At 38.7% G+C, this 20,832-nt stretch overlaps 2 protein-coding genes across 2 annotated transcripts in view; both read right to left on the bottom strand.

The window, feature by feature from the left end:
* The window catches only part of LOC134808295 (putative uncharacterized protein CCDC28A-AS1), a 340,334-nt gene that overhangs the window by 54,982 nt on the left and 264,520 nt on the right, over positions 1-20,832 (bottom strand). The window lies entirely within an intron of this gene.
* On the bottom strand, positions 8,839-9,948 carry LOC107966402 (zinc finger protein 42 homolog). The gene has a single exon (XM_016951091.4). It carries the CDS (start codon positions 9,855-9,857, stop codon positions 8,925-8,927), a length of 933 nt encoding a protein of 310 aa, XP_016806580.1. The 5' UTR covers positions 9,858-9,948; the 3' UTR covers positions 8,839-8,924.

Raw genomic sequence — 20,832 nt, forward strand, 5'->3', positions numbered from 1 at the left:
CTGAAAGACATGAGCAAGTCTCCTGGGAAACCCAGAAAACTGAATAAGGTTAAAGTACACATTCCTGTGAAATTGTTTTACCAAGCATGCTTGCAAGAAAATGAAAAGAATGGCTGCTTCTGAAACTCCCAAGCATATATCTGACTTGGAGTTATATTGTACCTGCTAGCCACTCCCAGGCACGAACACCTGTTTGTACAAGATTTTAGTAACATTTTCATTCTTCATCTTAAAACCTCACTATGTAAATTAAGAATACTTGCAGTAGACACTCAGGCTATCATGAATTGATCTGATATACCTGTACTTAGGTTTTCTCCCTTTTTATAGGCAAACAAAAGAGAAAAAGAGAGCCATAGTCAATCAGGAGAGGGACTGAAACTAGACTCTAACTAGATTTTCTGTCAAACCATTCAAACCATTCAATCATTATTAAATACCAGTTATGTGCTAAGGATACAGAATCTGAGAGTGGTAAGGAGGGGTGAGGAGTGGGGATAAGAATTAAGGTAGAGAGAGTTAGTATGGCAAGAATACTTGTAGTGGCAGTAGAAGAGAGTAAAAGACCCACAAAGGAGATGCCCCTTGAGCTGGATCTTTGAAAATAAGTCACTGTTCATTAAGTCAACATAGAAGCCAGGAAGGCAGAAAAAGGAAAGTCATTCCCATCAGAACAGTAGAGAAAAAAACCACAAAGCATAGAGTGGGGTGTCCAGGGTTGGAAATATCTGGAGGAGGGCAGGCTGCATCTTGGATGTTAGATGTTTGGGGCTTTATTTGACAGGCGGTGGAGAGCTACTGAAGGGTTTGTATGGGATTTGATCAGTTGTGTGTTTCAGAAAACTTACCTAGTTGACAATGTTCAAAATAAACTAGCACTGGGGATAGGCTGGATGCTGAGAGACTTATTAAAAGGTTATTTCAAGATGTAAGGTAAATGCACCTGACAGCAATAACTTAAGCATACTCAGAATAATCCTATATGGCAGATGCCCCTGAATGTGTGTTCCAAGCTAGGGAATCCAGAAGTGGCCTACCTGGAGATCCGTTCCCTGTCTATGAGGAACATCTGAGCCCCTGTCCTGTCTCATGGAGCACAGGCTGTGCAGGGGATTGAGGCCCTAAGTTTTGAGTTAAATGAAGGTTGCCAGGTGGAGGTCATTAAGGAGAGGGTGTTAAGTGAAAATGCTGTCTAAACTGCATGCTGTTTGCAAGTGGTTGTGGTTTTCCTGCCCAGCCCACTGCACCTGGACTCTCTTTCTTGTATGTAAGCCCCTAATAAAACCCCATGTCTTATTTGATGGCTCTGGGTCTCTGTTCTTCGGCCTTTTGAACCAGGTGCCTTCCCTACTGAGGTTCATAAGGGTTCAGCACAACACATGAGCTTGGGAGAAATCAGAGGTAGAAAATGATGAGTCATTTCAGAGGTCAGTTGACCAATTTTGGTGGCCAGTTGAACAAAGAGAAGGAAAGCAAGGCCAAAGATGACTCGGAAGCTCTGAGGTTTCTAAAAGACAGGAAAGGATGCTATTAACTGGAAAAATAAACCCAGAGAGAGTTTGGAAGCCTTGTGAACTTCCAGATTGTCTCTCATCACTTCTTACTGACACTAACAGGATCATAAAGTTGTGTGGAATGAACATAAAACTTTGTGATTAAAAAAACACACAAAACATAAAACTTTGTGTATTCATTAATTTAAAGTAAAGAAAATAAACTTTTTCTTCAGATGTCCAGTACTGACAACACACACATTTCAACTAGTTCCCTGGAAAGCATCTATATTTAACCTAATTGTAGGTTAATTATTGTGACTTTGTGACTAATTGTGACTTTGAAAGACAATTATCAAATGGGAGAAACCCCAAATATTTCTTCTTGTAAATTAGTAAAGGTCTATATTAGCAAAGGTAACAACAGACCAAAAATGCTATTGATTTTAATAATTCAAGATTTATATTTTAACACAAAGAGGTGCAATATAACTCTAAGCTAGATTTATGCCTGGATGTGGGTGGGTATTCATTCAATCAATGGGAGGACACAAGAGGAGATTCAGAAATAAAGGTTATTCCTATCCTCAAAAATTATCTGCTCTTATTTACCATGGGTTTGAACAAAATACAGGATATACATTGGTTTGTGTTCAGTACTACTTGTAAAAAGCATAGCAAGGGCTCTGTAAGACCAGTCATTAATAATATAGACTTGATCCTTAAATCTTTCCATTCTACACACTATCTTTAGGCCATCTCTTCTACACAATTGTGGTCTTATGAGTCCAAATACCACCCTCTCTCCTGGGTTCCAGATCTTCTTCAGCTGGGTACAATGCCTCTCTGCTCAAACTCAACACAACCAAAACTGAAGTCAAATATTTTGTTACCCCAAATCTGCTGGTACCTTCTTTTGTATTTTCTATCTTGGTTAACAGAATAACTGTCTACTTAGGCTCCCTAAGACTGAAAGTTGAGAGTCATCCAGGATAACTCATCCTAAAGACCTGGATCAGCCTCCATATTCATTCTTTTAGCTAAGTCAGCCATCTCCCCTTCCATCCACATTGTCACTGCCTTGTTTTAGAATCCCATTGTTCTTGTGTGAACAACTGCAATATCCTTCTAGTTTTCCCCCTACCTCCAGTGTCTATTTTCCATAGAGTGATTCTTCTAAAGCATAAATTTCTAAACTACCACCATATTCATTGGCTAAATATGTGTCAAGAGCTTCTTCTTGCCTTCAGGATAAATTCAAACACCTTCTGTAGTAAGAAAAGTAATAGCCTTCCAAAGATGTGCGTGTCCTGGTCTCCAGTACTAGTAACACAGCCATAAGCTAAAGAATACAGCCAGGCTCTAGAAGCTGAAAAAATGAAAGGAACAGATTCTCCCCCAGAGCACCCAAAAGGAATACAATTCTGCCAACCCTTAATTTTAGCCCCCATAAGACCCATTTCAGACATGTGACCTCTTGAGCTGTAAAATAATAAATTTGTATTGTTTTAAGCTACGAAGTCTATGATAATTTGTTACAAAGGCAAAAGAAAGCTAAAACTCCTTTGTCTGGCATACAGAGCCGTTGTATGTGTCTGTATGGGCCCTACCTACCAGTGAAGCCATACCTCCCAAGTGCCAAATCACATATTAATTTTCTCACGTTTCTATGCCTGTTGATGCAGGACTTTTCTATCTTCTCTACTAATTTTTCAAGATTCTACTAAAGCATGATCTCTTTTGAGAAAACTCCCTGGTCTTTGAGATGGAGTCACATGTCCCATGCCCTGCATCCTTCAATTCTTCTATATCTAACTCTGCTTTGCACTTAGCATAGTCTACCAGGTAGCCTGCTTTGTCTGCATCCTCTAGTAGACCATGAGCTATCTGAGAGCAGACACTCTATGATAATTCATCTCTGCACCCCAGTAGCTAACACAATGCATAACCCATAAAGCCAAATTGAATTCAATTAATAGTAAGAAGAAAAATAGGACAGTAGACCAAAGGGAAGCAAGGTTAAAAAAAAAAGTGGGTTGCAAGATGATGAGAAACCTTAATTTATTGCAGATAAATGGCAAAAGAGCCAAGGAAGGAAGAGGGAATAAATATGCAAATGAAAAAAGAAAGAGAAATTTATTTTAGTACTCTGAAAGTAGTCCAAATAAATGAGATCACTGGCAAAAATGGAGGAACTATCCTTGAAAAGGAGGAAAGTTTTTTCCTTTAAGTAAGAAAAAAAGCAAAGATTGAATACACAGATATTAATGTAATTAAAAGTTAATATTCAGATAGGAAAAGGAAAGATATATATTTTCACAGGGTTGAGGACTTAATTTTATTGTAAGGCATTACATTTATGTAGTTTCCCTATATTATCTTTCTCCAAAATCTTGCAGCATAATTTTCATAATATGTCAAATAACTATTAGCTCTTAAGACATTTTTAGGGTAGCAGATTCTTTTCCAAGTCACAAAGACATTGCAGTATTCCTAGGTGCTTCCTTCCACAAAAGACAACTACAGTTTATTTCTAACCAGTTCAAGTTCTGCTAACATAGCCCCTAGCAAATCTCTCCCAGGCTGAAGTCGAAACAGTTTCTGTCCCTTGATTTCTAGGCCACAGCACCTCAACTACATTCTCTTAAATGTATTTTTCACAAACAAAACACACAGACATTTACTCGAAAATTCCATCCCTACTGATGACAGTGCTGATGAGATGACATCAAAATGCTGCACAAATAAAGGAATATTGAGAAGTCTACATAGCCACCTGCCACCAAGGAAAACAACACGAGGGCACATCTCTGACGCTGCACTCACCAAGCCATTTTTGGAGTCAAAAAAAAAAAAAAAACTTCTCACATTAACAGATTGTGAAGCCAAAACAATCTTACAGAAAAGTGCGCACCCCGTGAACAACACAGCTCTCCTGGCAAGAAACATACTATGAAAGCTCAAGCAGAAGAATTTCTGGCGCCAATATTCCAAAGACAGCTGCTCTCTGTTACAAACGACCCACCACCACAGCATTCCTCTAGGGGGAACTGCTGCTGAGTCAGCAGCTTTGGGTTTTTTGGGTTGGTTTTTATCCCCATCGCTTTCTCCAGTGGTATTTAGGAAAGGTTTGTTCTTAGCCAAAGGGGTCAGACTCTTAAAACCAATAAAAAAGCATGGTCAGGTCGCAGGCACGGGACTAAGATGCCCAGATTCTCAATCAGAGCTTCCATTTCCCATATAGCATGGGTCTAAGCATATGGTCTCATCCCTGTAAGGAGAAGCTCATTATCATCTCATCTTTTTGCCTAGTTTTCAGTGTCCTATATAGCTGGCTGCCACCATATTTGATATGTCCATTTGTAATACTCCATTTCAGGCAGGTTTTATACCATTTCTATGACTTTTTAAAAAAGATCATCTCGCCTAATTCAAAAACAAACAAAATAAAACCAAAAGGACCACATCTCATTATCACATTAATATATTCAATTAATATTCTTTAAGCTGCTTCTGTATGAAGGCACTGGGCCTTCCCACAAAGGAAGCCAAAGGCATGAGGAAGTAAACACCACTGCTCACTGGATGTCATTCAGTTAATCAATAACAATTTTTTCCTAAGTGGCTACTCTGTTTCCAGCATCACAGTGTTGCAGAGGATTTGTAAGACAGGGGCCCTACTCCCACAGACTTAACATAGCAGTTTGAAAGCCAAAACACATACAAATCAAATAACTAGAGAAAGTCGTAAGAGACAAAGGAAAGAGCTTCTTCTAAGGCAGATAAGAGTCAACAAAAAGGGGTACTTCAATGTGGGCTAAATCAGACAAAATTTAGGACATTCAGAAAAGCTGTCATCTGAGCTGAGTGTACTTTCTAGTGGAGTTGGGTTTGGGATCGCATCACAGGAAAAGCAAACACTTGAGCTGGGTGCTGAGCTGAGAATTTGCACAGCATTTTGAAGACTGCCCAGAATATTTCCCAATTTGATCAAAGAAATGGTTGAAAATACTCCCTTCATGCGTACAAAGTACAGAAAATATCCTAGGTTGGGGTTAGGGGGAGAATGCAAAGGGAATTATGTGAAAAACTACTCCTGGAGCAATATTACTTTCCCTTAAGGGAGGAAACACTAACGCTCTCAACTCTCGCCTCATTCTATTATTTCAAAAAAAAAAAAAAACACATAGAAGTGCTTTGGACTTACTCTCTCTCTTATGAAAAAAAAATGCTCTTTACATTGGTATTTACAAATTACATTATATGTGGAAATGACAATACTAATAAGACACGATGGCTTGTGTTGAATTGGACCAAAGAGAGACACCAGAGATCAATGAAGGCACAAGATTCCATGCCTCAGATTCTTCAAGTCTCATTTTTATGATTTCACAAAACATAGCATAGGAATATTACATAACATTCATAATTCACAGAATAAAAGCATTCCTGTCAAAGGCTAGTAGATGTCAAAAAGTACTATCACTGCTAAACTTTCAGTCATGTGTGTTGAATTTATATTTCCAACCTTAAGAAATAGTTTGGAAATAAACAAATCAAGCATTAACATCAACAACAAAGAATAAGAGAAAGCGGGACTTGTAATATTAAAATGGTGTCTTATTAGCTAAAAGCAGTTTCAGTCTTAAATCATAACACTTTACTAACCCAGTGAGAAAGTGGGAGAGAGAACATTGAAGATAAAGTTAATGGTTCTAACATTTTATCAAAACAAGAACTACTCTTCTCTGTGGAGACGTTTTTTTCTTCCTTTCAGATCATTTTGGTGACCTTTTATTACTCTTCTAGCTTGATCTTTAGTAACCTGGAAATAGTGAATGAGCAGTTCTCAAGGCAAATATAAGAGCAAAAACAATCTGCATTCTAGCAGTGAGCTGCTGGAAAACCCAAATTATCTTATTCAAGGGTTAGATGCAAAATACTAAAAACAAACCTGCAGCAAAAAGAGATTGGCATTTTGTTGTTGTTGTTAAATAAAGAGGGAGTTTGGCAAGACTTGCTATGTTTTTAAAAGAAAAAAGAATTGCACTGTTTAGCTGAAAGTATTTTGTATATAGGAAATGCTCAAAAAATAGTAAAGAATTAATTATTTTAACTTATTTTAACTGTGAAAATTTCAAATTCAAAAAACCTTAATCAGCTTAGCCTTGCCTATACAATGAAGACAGGCCTTTTTATTTTTTTCCAGCTTTATTGAGGTATAACTGACAAATTAAAATTGTATATATTTAGGATATACAACATGGTGTTTTGATATATGTATACATTGTGAGATGATTAACACAATTAAGCTAATTAGCATAACCCTCACTTCACATAGTTACCATTTTTTTGTATGGTAAGAGGGAATTTTACCTGTCTTCATACTTTTCCTCACCACCACTCACCTCTACTTTCAACCAAATCTGCCAGGCAATCACCTTCCACTCAGTAAACAGGAACTCCTTATTATACAATTACTTTCTATTGCTTTTCTGCTATAAACAAACACAAAATTTCAACCAAAAAAAGGTAACATTTGGCCTAGATTATTTTTCATGTTCCTCCACTTGGCAGAAATCTATGAAAAGCAGATGGAGAAATAGTGGTGACTCAAAACAAAAAACAACACACTTACAGTCCTTTTATAAAAATCGGAACAGTTCTGCATGCAAATATTTAATCTGTCTTGGTAGACACAATGAATATTCAATAGGCACAGTCAAGAAAAAGACAAATTTGATATAGAAGACTATCAAGTGATATCTGTTACCAAACAATCTATATTTTGAATACCTGAAACTTTCCCAGTCTCTAAGTAACACATTTTTGGAAAATAAAACTCACAGAGTGTTTTTAGATTACACGCACACTTATATTCCTCCTTGATGGATCTAAAAGGTGAAAATAGGGCTGCGATAGTTCACAGAATTTCTCAATCTGTCTAGAAAGAGCAATAAATATCTACTAAATTTTGATTTTTTTTCTAGTGAAGTACTATTACACTGAGGCCCTTCTACAAAATTAAATCTTCTTAAAAATTTTTGAAAATAATTATAATTGCTTACAATGTTTACCAAAGGCTCATGTCAGCTCCCAAAATTTAGAATATAGCATTTAAAAAAAATTTTTTTTTGAAGTTTCATATTCTTTAATTGTGAAATATCTAAAATGGATTCAAATGGACTAACATTATCAAATAATCACATCTAACCATATGATTTCCATATAGTTTGATACAATGATAAAAAGAAAACAAAAATTACAATGAAATACAGTTGACTTTAAGGAATATTTAACTACTGATTCATTTATTATCTACTGCAAATTTTTCATTCTCTAGGGCTATGACATGAACCATGAAGTATATTTTTAATTTTTACTTTTTTTAAAAGATGGGCTCTTGCTGTTATCCAGTCTGGAGTACAGTGGTGCAATCACAGCTCACTGTAGCCTCAAACTCCTGGGCCCAAGCTATCCTCCTGCCTCAGCCTCCTGAGTAGCTGGGAACACAGGTGTATGCAACCAGGCCTAGCTAAGTTTAAACATTTTGTGGGGGGCCAGGCACAGTGGCTCACACCTGTAATCCCAGCACTTTGGGAGGCCGAGGTGGGCAGATCACTGGAGGTGAGGAGTTTGAGACTAGGCTGGCCAACATGGTGAAACCCCATCTCTACTAAAAATACAAAAATTAGCCGGGCGTGGTGACACACGCCTGTAGTCCCAGCTACCTGGGAGGCTGAGGCCGGAGAATCACCTGAACCCGGGAGGTGGAGGCTGCAGTGAGCCAAGATCACGACACTACACTCCAGCCTGGGTGACAGAGCGAGATGCCCACCAACAAAAATAAAAATAAAAATATATAAATACAAATAAAAACAAATTTTTTTGTAGAGACAGGATCTCACTATGTTGCCCAGGCTGGTCTGGAACTCCTGGCCTCAAGCTATCCTCCTGCTCTGGCCTCCCAACAAAGTGTTGGGATTACAGGCGTCAGTCTCTATGCCTGGCTGAAGTATAAATTTAAAAGACAAAAGCTAAGAAATGGAAACTACACAATTAAAAATCAAAGTTATTTTCATATTTATAGTACATGAAAATAAGTCTTATATCCAATAATCCAACAGATAATATATTGAAGGTTATGCTTTTGAAGTCAATTTATCACTGACCTTCCTGTTGGAAGCACACTTTAAGAATACACAAAGTTCTAAATAAAACAAATAAAAAAGTTCTAAATAAAAGAAAAAAAAAATGCACCATGTCCTTAGAACGGTATCACAAAGTGTAGGAGCATCTTAGTAACACCAAAGTATAACCGCTTTTGGGGTTGCAATATTGATTTAAAAATTCCTTCCTAGAAACAATAATCAAGGAGGCATGTTTGTCACTGATCACTCTTCTGTTAATCTGCTTCATCCTGTTGGAGGACTACTTTCCCTCTTGTTCATTCTTGTTCGTATTTGCATGCGTTAGGATGTGGGCTTTCAGGTTATTTGACTGAATAAACCTCCTGTTGCAGCCTTGAAAGGGACACACGAAACGTTTCTCCCCCGTGTGGATGCGCACGTGCGTACGCAAATTAAAGTCCAGAGAGAAGCGCTTTCCGCACCCTTCAAAAGTGCACTGAAACGGCTTCTCTCCAGTATGAACCAGGAAATGTCTTTTCAGTTTTGAGCTCTCAACGAACGCTTTCCCACATTCCGCACAGACGTGGTCTCGGGGACCATGAATGAGGAGATGCTTTCTCAGGGCAGCTCTATTCCTCAACTTCCTAGTGCATCCACTCTGAGGACAAGCGATTGCGCTCAGACTGTCATATTCTTTATTTATGGGGGGCTTCTTTCTAGCAAATTCTGCGAGCTGTTTAGGATCTGATAGGTCAATGCCAGGTATTCCTCCAGGCGGAAGCTTCTTGCCTGTCATGTACTCAGAATACTCAAGCGAATTCTCTCCAACTATCTTTTGTGGAAGCTCTTTCTTTACCCCTTTTTTCATGTATTCCAAAGAACATTCAAGGGAGCTTCCTTCGAGAACCTTTTGAGAAAGCTGTTGTTCTGATCCTTTCTTTAGGTATTCCAAAGACTCAAAAAGTGAGTCCTCTTCCAGGATGGGTTGAGAAAACTCACCCCTTATGACGCATTCTATGTAACAGTCTGAGAAATCATCCCCTCCGAGAGCCTGAGGGCCAGGCTCATAGCACACATAGCCATCACATAAGGCCCACACCGCGCTGACAGGTTCTATTTCCGCCTGCAGGTCTTGGCTTGTCTTGCCTTGCCTGGGCTTAGCCCCACTGGGGGTTCTTCCACCCAGGCCTTTCTGGTGTCTCGTCTTTGCCCGTTTCTTCAGTTGCTGGTTCATGTTTTCCTGCCTGTGCCCTTCTTGAAGGTTTACACCAGGATATATCAACCACCTCCAGGCAGTAGTGATCTGAGTAAGCTGTCTTCAGCAAACACACTTCAGCTCAGCGATGGTTAGGTCTGAATTCCCAAGGGAGGCGGTGAGTGGGGTGGGTTTGCCAAGTGTGCTGGTGGTCAGCTATTCAGGAGGCTGAGGTGGGAGGATCGCTGGAGCCTGGGAGGCAGGGGTTGCAGTGAGCTGAGATCACACCATTGCGCTCCAACCCCTGCTACCGCGAAGCACTCTGCTATTTCCAATGCCACCTCCTCCCAAACGTAAAACAAAGAAGAAACTCAGCAATTAAAAAAATTTTTATCAAGAACCTAGCTCATCATCATTACCACTATTATTATTTAAATGAAGCAAAGATACTAAAAAATTGCAGGATACAAAAAACATTTCACATAAAATAAAATAATATTTGGGAAAGATCTGTATTACTTAAACATGCGAGGCATGGTAGCAAAATAAATATCAAAGAAAAGCAGAGCTGTTTATTTCAGTTAACTTCTGGACTTCTTGCTGATTTAATATAATATTTCTTTGTTAGCAGGAGATTCACTATAAACAGCATGGCTTTAGAAGAGAGCACTAAAGCCAAAAACCTATTTACTTCATGGTATTGAGAAACTTCATATTATTTCATATTAAGTACATCTTCTTTGACTTTTTTAATAGTTTTTTTTAAAGTTTTAATATTTGGAACCCACAGACGCATGCACACACACACACACACACACACACACACAGAGATTTTATTCATACATAGTCATGAACTGTGAAGGGACTGAGGTTTTAACCTCTTGCAAGCTAACAAGTGAGCCTGCCATAGCTTCACAGATGATGGCAGAAGAGATTAGCCTCCTGGGTGAGAGAAAAAGAACTTTATGACTCGCAACAGCAGGCATAAGCTTCACATTTACACCGGTTCCCCTTGCCCCTCGAAGCCCATGGGGGTAATCTCAAGAAGCCCAGGTGGATGCTAGCACACAGTGGGTTTGCATCACAGCCACAGAACACAGGAACACCAAGCTAAAGGAAACCCCGTCTTTTACAATGGGCAGCAAACAAACCTGCCCACCTTCACCCCTGAGGGAAATATGATTTTTATTTTACTAGCAGTAAATAAACCTACCCTTGGTCCAGAGAAGGCCAGACTCTATCTCTGTCTTCCAAGGCTGTTCACTATAAAAACATCCTTGAAGGATCATCTGCAACAAAAAGCTGTCAGTGCTTCTGCTCACAAGAGTGCAGAGAAATACAAGAGACCCGTGAAGAGCTGTCTCCCAATACACTGATATTACCTGTAACCTATATATATTGTTTGTGACCTATAAGTCACAGTTTCCTTGGAAAGCCTCCTATCTCTTTAAATATTCTCTTTTAATAGAACTCCAAGGCCCTATCTATCTCTACTGTGAAAACGTCTTTGTTCTCCCAGGGCCCGGCCTTCCTTAATAATTCTGAGAACCCTAGAGGCCTGGTCAAGGCAAAAGCCAATTCTGATTGCTCTCACATCCTTCCTGGATGTGAAACTCAGATTCACTGTGTTCATGCTGGATGAGTCCATACAAGGTGCAATGGATTACCTTGTATATAGTTTTATATTGCTGCCACAACAAATCACTTCAAATGGATCAGCTTAAACCCATACTCACTTATCACCGTATTGTTTCTCTGGGCCAGAAGTCTGGGCAGCAAATAGCTCAGTTGGATTCCCTGAGTCTCAGAAGGCCAAAATCAAGGTGTCAGCAGGGCTGAGTTCCTTATTGGATGCCCTGGAAAAGAATCCACTCCCAAGCTCATTCAGGATGTTGGCAGAACTCCACATGGTCCTTCCATCTTCAAGCTGGCAATGGTATGTTAAGTCCTTCTGACACATCACATCTGTCTGACTTCCTCTTCTTTTCTGCTCTTTGTTTGCAAAGGTTTATATAACTCCACTGGACCCATTCAAATAATCCAAGAGAATCTCTCTATTTTAAGGTCAATAAATTAGCAAACTTAATTATATCTGTAAAGGTCCTTTTGCCATGTAAGGTAACATACTCATAGTCCCAGGGATTAGGGTGTGGGATCTTCTTAGGGGACAATAAATTCATCTACCACACCCTGCTATGCAAAGTGTGGTCCTCCGACCAGCCGTATTCACATCACCTGGGAATTTGTTAGAAATTTGGAATTCCAGAATTCTCCCCATATTCAATGAATTAAAATCTGCATTTTAACAAGCTCTCCAGATGATTCATATCCACATTAAAGTCTAACAAGTACTGAATATCTATAGATATGTATCATCCAACGGTGTTGCCACTCAACAAGTTAGAGACAGTCAAAATGTTGGTAGAAAGAAAAGATCCCTCCATTTATCCCTGCTAATGCCAATGCGCCAATGTCTCTACTTGACAACACCTAGAGAGCTGGAGTTGGGGCTAAGATATTTGCTTTGATCATTGCCACCGGCTGCTGGTCTAGATCTTGCCCAGGTAGCAAAGATTCCTTAGGCTGTGGAAGGAAGACATTTCTTCCCTAAGGGTTATAATCTTGCATTTCAAACACACACAGCCAATGTCCTCAGACTGTGTTCACTGTAAGGTGGATTGGTAAGAAAAAAGCTTCACATTCTTATTCTCATCTTATACCTGAAACCATTCCGCCTCAACACCCAATGACCTGGTGGCAATCCCAGGTGCTACTTCAGACCTGCCTTGCTATATAGAGAATTTTCCCTTAGGAGCTGGTACTTTCTTGCAGCTGAACTTTGCTGGGGCTACTTCCATCCATCAAAGATATTTTAGAAATTTGAATATCAAAAAAGATATCCTTAGTCCCTGTCATGGTTGATTTTTGGTGTCAGCTTGAATTAAGGGATACCCAGATAGGCAGTAAAGTATTATTTATTCTCAATCATTGTATTGATGATTCAATATGAATCAATGCGTCAATAGGCATTGGGCCCATCCCTCTTCTGCTGAAAGGGAAAATTAGGTAGTTTGGCATTTGATTAGTATGATTGGGTGGCCTCAGGAATTTCTATGGGGGTGTTTCCAGAGGAGACTGGCATGTGAGTCAGTGAACTGAGTGGGGAAATTCCACCCTCAAAGTGGGCAGGCATCATTAAATAGGCTGGGGCCCAAGTGGAACAAAAAGGCAGAGGGAGGGCAGATTCTTGCTCTCTCGTTAACTGAGCTGGGACACTTCCTTTTCTGCCCTTAAATGCCAGAAATCTGAGCTTTCTGGCTTTTTTTGGACTACAGGCCTCACACCAGCAGTTCCCAGGCTCTTGGGCTTTCAGCTTTGGACTGAGTTACACCATCAGCTTCGTTGGTTCTATGGCCACCTATCATGGAACTTCTCAGTCTCCATAATCAAGTGAGCCAATTTCCCCTTCTCTCTCTCTCTCTCTCTACCCCCACCCCACCCCCGCCCCTCAGGCAGATTAGATTAGATTAGATAGATAGATAGATAGATAGATAGATAGATAGATAGATAGATATAGATATAGATATTCCATCAGTTTTGTCTCCCCGGAAAGCTCTAACTAAAATAGTGCGTATGCAGTTTTCTAATACAAAATCTGATTCCAATAAATCCAGGACTCTTTCATAACATGTAATTTCATCACACTTACTCATTAGACAATGGGAACAGAAACTAAATTACAGTTTGGAGTCAAGGCTCCAGGTCACTTTCAATTGGAATAAAAATTAGTTTGTTTAATATTATAACATTACTCTTTAAAATACAGAGAACTAGAAGTTGCATTTAAATTAAGACAGAGAATAATAAAAGGCACCATTAATTTGCTCAAACCTGAATTTTACAAAGCATTTCCAAATCATTTCTAATATGACCTTTATACTAGCTATGTAAGGTAAATAAATATATTATTATCCCCATTATATGGATTTGAAAATGAGACACAAATAAGGCTATTTTCTTTGATTAAGGCAACCAATATTTAATAGAAGCAGGCCCAGAAGGGCTTCTGACTCCCAGATTCACATCATATAACTTATGATGTATTCTTTAGTACAGAATGTACCTAATTTATAAATTCAGATTTTTAAAGAAACATCATTTCTTAAAGCAAGACGTATTTTTCAAACCTCAGGCTAGAATACAAGAGGAAGGGAGCTGTATTGAGAGGAAAACTATATCTAAGAAATAAATAAGGTAGTTACCCTTCCACATATCTTGAATGCTATGTAAATTCATGCATTTTCTTGCATAATATAAAATATTCTCCAGAGCATATGAATCTTTAAAACGTTCCATGGCTTAAAGTATGTTGCAGTAGAGAAAAAACTATTAGTCTGCTACATTCCACTGTGAGACATGTAAAATTATATTGTTGGTATAGACATGAATTGTAGAGAGTACCTTTACTGGAAAGTCATGAAACACCATTAACCTTTTAGTGGAAAGTGGTTGATATAGCCAAATAAAACAAATTTTAAGCCCATGTAGAGGGGATACTGACTGTATGCATCCTTTCAGGTGAATGTTATTAATTAAGCATTAAAGTATATTGAATAATTTAGAAATAAATACTCTATAAGGCTATTTTAAAATGTTTCCCAAACAGTTCAAATTGTATATCTCAAGATTCCTTAGCTTTACTCAGTAATTACTCTTTGGAATGAGAGGAAAGCAAATACTTCTAACAATCTGCTAGGATGAAAACAGAGAAAAGAAACTCAGTCATTAATAACAGAGCTTTCTGCAAATGAACCATCAACCACTAAAAGTCATCCCATAGGCTGTCATCTGGGCAACCACCCCTCATCCATATCCCACTGCTTTTCTGTAAGAACAGAAATATTATCCTGTCTCTTTCCATCCTGGTGATGTTCTTTTACTCAGTGTGTGTGGTTCAATGGGCAGGCAATGTTTCCACTCACAATTTAATTCCATGTCTCCAAATTTAAGATAAAGCCACCAAAACAGTAATCATGCCCTGCTATTTGAAATTGGCTTGTGTATTTCATGTAAAATGCTATTTTATAGTTGTGATGGAACATAAAAGATTACCTGGATTGTCTTCAGAGAAGTGAGGAAATCTAAACTACGTATATCACCAATTATTTATTTTCTACTTGAATATTTCCAGGGAGATGTTCCCTAGAATTCTCAGCTAAATACCAGTTACCATTTGTTGACCAGATACAAGGTGAAATGAACAGTACTAGGCACTAAATTGGGTGGTTTACTTATATCTTCTCAAGCTTATAATAAGAATGAAAGAATGATATTCCAAGGCCATAGAGAAAGTAAATGGCAGATCAGTATCCTAACCAGCCCTATATGCTCTCAAAGTCTTGCTATCCAACGAAAATCTTCTCTATATTTTCTTCATTCAATAAATATTCAATTTATGTATCAGTTATAAAGGCACCATATTACTGTGTCATTGAATTTTTTAATCTGCCCCTCCTGGAACTGCAAATCACGGACTTCCCCAACTACATTATTGGTATAGTTTGGATGTTTTCCCCACCCAAATCTCGTGTTGAATTGTAATTCCTAATGTCGGAGATGGGGCCTTGTGGGAGGTGACTGGATCGTGGGGGCGGATTTCTCATGAATGGTTTATTTAGTACCATCTCCTTATTGCCCTTTCGATAGTAAGTTCCCATGAGATCTGGTTGTTTAAGAGTGTATGGTACCTCCCCACTCTTTTGCTCCTGCTCTGCCCATGTGATATTTCTGCTCCCCCTTCACCTTCTTCCATGACTGTAAGTTTCCTGAGGCCTCCCCAGAAGCCAAGCAGATGCCAGCATCATGCTTCCTGTAGAGGCTGCAGAACCATGAGCCAATTAAAACTCTTTTCTTTATAAATTACCCAGTCTCAGGTATTTATTTCTTAATAGCAATGCACAAATGGACTAATACAATTACCTTTCTTCATTTGCTATGCCAAATAATGTGCCTAGACAAGCCCTTTATTTATTTAACGAACATTTATTCCACATCTACTATAGGACCATTTCTGGTCAGCAATATGCCAAACCATTAATTCCATCCATACTCAAGTAACCTTACTCTAAGCAAAACTAATGAGGATCTGCAGTTGTACTTTCACAAGAGAAAATAATCATCCAAGTATACTTTAAGTTTATTCCAGAGCCTATTTGTTCCAACCAACCTCCCCAAGTGCACAGACTTGCTTCTTGCCTGCTACTCAGGGAATTAAGTATACGTCCGTGTACTTTTCTGTCAGTTTTGCAATTCTGTTTATGGCTCCTCCTCCATACCTACAATGTATTCCTAGGATATTGTATTAATTCTACTCCTACAATACTTCTCCTTCCCCTTTTTGGTAAAAACAGATTCTAAAGAAGAGTCTGAATATAAAGATAATGTTCTAGCTTATATTATTAATTCCTCATAACTATGGATTTGATAATGATCATTCAGTCTTTAGACTATTTGTCAAAATCGCTTTCCCAGGAATAACAACTCTTGATCAAAGGTAACTAGAAATTACATAACTGGTTCTACACCAATGAGCTCTTGACATACAGAATTCTATAAATGGGAGACTAATGGAGACAGTGATGGAAAAGTAAGTTGGCACTAAGTGTAGAAGACCTTTAATGGCCAGCTGAGGAGGCGTACTATTTTTTTTTCTATAAGAAAGTTTTTTGACAAGTTTTGCTTTTTAAAAAAGGAGGGGAATTCTGGTCATTATTTGTAGCATAGATTGCTCAGAGGAAGGAATAAGGACAAAGCCATTTGAAAAGCTGTTGCAATAATCTCAGCAGTCAGTAATAAGGGCTGAAATAAGGTGGTGGAGATGGCAATTCAAAGGAATAGAAATTGGAGACATGTCCAAGAAATAATTAACAAGATCCCACTTCTTTATTTATTCAACAGACATTTATTGAGAACTACCCCATACCAAGCATTGTGCCAGAGCTGGAGTTACAATGTTGAATACAGTAGATATGATCTGTAATCTCATTCTGACAAAGGAATAAATAAGTTTACAAGCAACTTTTAAAAACATTTACAAATTGTGAATGAAACAAGATACTAAGAAAAGATCACCTGGAAGAGTGATGAGATGGTCATGGCAATGGGTAAATTGTAGACAGAAAGGCAAAAGATGGAGTCAAAATTCCCACTAAGGATTCAAGCCTGGATACCTGAACAGATGGAAGCATCAGCAGAAACAAAGATGAGCCAATTTGAGAGAGGACCTGACAGATAGTGATCTACCCTCAGATGTATTAAATCGGAGACACTTGTAGAAATTTTCGACAAATAATTGGAAATGTTGGCCTACTTTTAGAGAAAAGTCAGGATTTTGGATACAAATCAGAGTGTCTACCACTTAAAGACATGAAATTATATTTCTTCATCAAGCAGAGAGAAAGGGACCATGAGCAGAACACTAAAGAATGTGCAATCTGGTGGGGTAAGAGCAAAAGAAGACAGTGAAGGAAAGGAAGCCATAAAAAAGAGGGAGAAAGGGCTAGTTGAGATGGTCCTCTGCCACATACTGAGAAAAAAGATATCAATAATGAACATCAACAATTGTACATTTTTACAGTGTTCAAGGGCAATGAGATAAGAAAAATATTTTTGAGTCATTGATAGAAGGTATTGAGAAATATTGAGGGAGCATTTTCTGTAAAATTATGGGTGGGCCAGTTCACAGAGAGGAAGCAGGGCTCAATTCATAGATAGGAAGCCCCAGATTCTCTGGAACACTCCCAATTATAGTTTATTTTATCCCATTACACACCATATGTTTTGGTCCTCCACTTGAAACTGTGGTAACCTAATGGTAAATAGATGGAAACGATGCTGTTGAAGCTTTCAAGATGCTTGTCAAGGGAAGGAAAGTGAGCAATAAGTACTTATAACTTGAAGGGGAATCAAAAGAAGGCATTTTTTGGAGTAGAGCATCCTGTGCACATCTGCAAGCAGTATGGAAGTGAGCAGCTGTCAAAAGCAGGAGAATGAAGATTTGACAAACAAAAAGAGATTTATTAATGGCACTTGGTTCCAGAAAAAGGCAGAAGTTGGGATCAATGGAACAAGATGGAAAAAGGTGAGGCACTTCTTTTAAATAGTAGTAAGTAAACAATAGATAAATATGGAGACATTCTTGAGAAGAGAGGAGTAAAGTAGAATAGGGAGTGACGCTAGAATATAAAGTCAGTAAAATATAAGCTCCAGGAGATCAGAAGTATTTGATTATTCTGTGTGACTAGTTTTTAATAAATATCAGCAGAATAAATTCTGTGCAGTCAGCCCTACCAGGTAAAGAAGGAAGTGTGCTGATCTCAAGGTAAGGAGCTGGCAAGGATGTTGCAGGAGTCATGCAGAGGCCTAAAGAAGGGGACTTGGGAAAGCTCAGCGGTATGTGATGCAGAGTCAAAATGAGGCAGATAAGATAATGCTAGATGATGTTCCTCATAAGTGAGGGCTCAGCTGAGATTATTGCAACAATCTGTTCTTTAACTCCTGCAACTCTTTACTCAAACACCGCATTCTCAGTGAGGCCTTCCCTGGTGATTCTATCAATACCTAAAACTGCAACTCCTTCTCCACCAGCCTCACCTCTTATTGCTGTTCCCTGCCTTATTCTCCTTCTCAGTACTCACCACTCTCTGTCATGCTATAGGTTTCACTTTGTTGTATTGCTGTCTGCCTCCCGCTACTAGAATTTAAACTACGGCAGGCATCTACTGTTTGTTTGTTCACTACTCCCTGTCTGCAGTGCCTAGAACAAGGCACCTTCAATGCAGGGCTGCCTCTGCATGAGATTGAGACACCAAACTTAAATGACTTTCTTCAATAACAGTGAGTCATTTGTACAAAGAAGCAGAAGGGAAAAAATAGATGATGGAGGAGGTCCAGAGTGAGCAGTGGGTGAAATCCAAGAGAGAGAGATCCTAGAATGCTAACAGCTAGAAAAACGTGAGGTAATTGGGACTCAGTGAGGTGAAATGATAATGCATAGCATGACTGCCATCCTGCCAATGGCAGCCACGAATACCACCTCCCTCTTACGCTGGCTGGGGCAGGAGGTGGAGAGGTGGGGGGTGTTGAGCTACATGCTCTGTGTAAACAATGTTGCCTGGCACATAGTTAAGTGTTGAGTAATTGTTAGCTTGTGTGAGGGGTTTTTTAAAATATATTTTTCACATTGCTCTGGCCCAGAGCCACTGAGGCTAAGGGAACTTCATCACTCCTAAATCCATTTCACACTACTAGCTAGTCAGGGCATGAGCCTAAAGATGAGAGGAAAATCCTCATCTCCTCACTGGTGGGAAAGTATCAAGCACAGACATGTTGCCGTCTGGAAAACCTAGATTTGTCAAGATAGAATTAAGTCATCTAACTTTGGCTGAGCAATGCCATCCTGATCAATATCTTTCCTACAAGTGATGGAACATTGCCGTGCTCTTTTGTGCCATGCCACTGCAGATGCATTCCAATAGCAGCCAAAGCTAACCCCAAGATCTTGTTGGGCCCACTTAGCCTTTCTCCATATCATATTTATGTTATTGTATTATTGGCCTATAACCGAAGCCATGCTCTTTTGCCCCTTTAGAATAATCTCATCTTGGCAGGAGAAGAAATAGAATTATTTTTTTCAATTTAAAGATCATTTTAAGTGTCAATCTGACAACTCATCTCCATATGCATTGGCTTCAAATATAGAGTATGTATCATTGTCCTTATCATCCACTGAACTGTTTGAGTGAATTAAGAGAAGAGGTGCTACAGATGGGAAAGCCAAGCATCAGCAAGGCTAAATCATTAGTCCAGGGTCCTATAACTTGTAAATGATGTGAGCCATATCACTGTGACCCCAAAGCCAAACACTGCCCGGATTTAAGATAGATGACTTCACTGGAGTTTTTCATTTCTGATTCCTCAGAAAGAGATTATGGCACAACAAGTTCCCAGAAAGTGATTAAACACATTTTCTTCAAAAATCTAAGAGAAATTATTTCCATGTTTATGAACAATATCTAATGTCATCTTAATTCTGCATTCAAATTTTGAAATGTCTTATTTGTTAGTTAAAATAAAATATATTTCTGCACTAAATATGTCTGACCAGGAGTTAATCCTCTTCAGGTAAGGACTGTGTTTTCAGCAGATGTTTAAGAAAAAAACACGAATCATCTTGAAGCTGTTTAATTCTGGGGTTTTTGGCATATATTTTCAAGCTGTGTATGTGTGTGATGTGAGTTTGAAAAGCAGCTATAGAAAGAAGCTATGACATGGTTGTTGGAAGTTGTTCTCTTTCACACAGACACACACACACACACACAAACACACACACAAATCATGTTTCTTCATTCCACAGATGTGACATATTTTGATCTACATAAATGGAACTGAATTGAAAAAAAAGAAGGACATCGTGATATAGAAACTGCCTTTTGTCCTACATGAGAATTTTATCATAAAAATGCAAAACTTATCATCATCATCATTTGTTAGCCATTCATAACGTACAAGATTCTGGGCATTGCAGACTGTTATAAAAATGTAAGAATATAGTCTTCTATTTTAAAAAGACTAAAGGAAAACAAATTAAAATATGCAGGAATCAATGCATGCATTTCCATCCATGCAATTTTTCTTTAGTCTCCCAAGAAACAGTTTTATGAACTATTTCTGAGTGGCAGATTCCCACCTATAGTCGTTATCTTTTGCTACATAACAAATTGCCCTCAAACTTAGTGGCTTAAAACAACACACATTTATTATCTCAGTTGTATGGGGCAGGGATTCAGAAGCACCTTAGCTGGGTGGTTCTGGCTCAGGATCTTTCATGAAGTTACAAACAAGTTGCTGGCAGGGACTGCAGTCAGCCAGCAGTTCACTGGAGCGGGAGCATCCACTTCTGAGCTTACTCATGTGTGTGTTGGCAGAAGCTTCACCTTTCACTGGCTGTTGGCTG

The sequence above is a fragment of the Pan troglodytes genome, chromosome 15 (genome assembly GCF_028858775.2).
Source record: "Pan troglodytes isolate AG18354 chromosome 15, NHGRI_mPanTro3-v2.0_pri, whole genome shotgun sequence".
Classification (NCBI taxonomy): Eukaryota; Metazoa; Chordata; class Mammalia; order Primates; family Hominidae; genus Pan; species Pan troglodytes.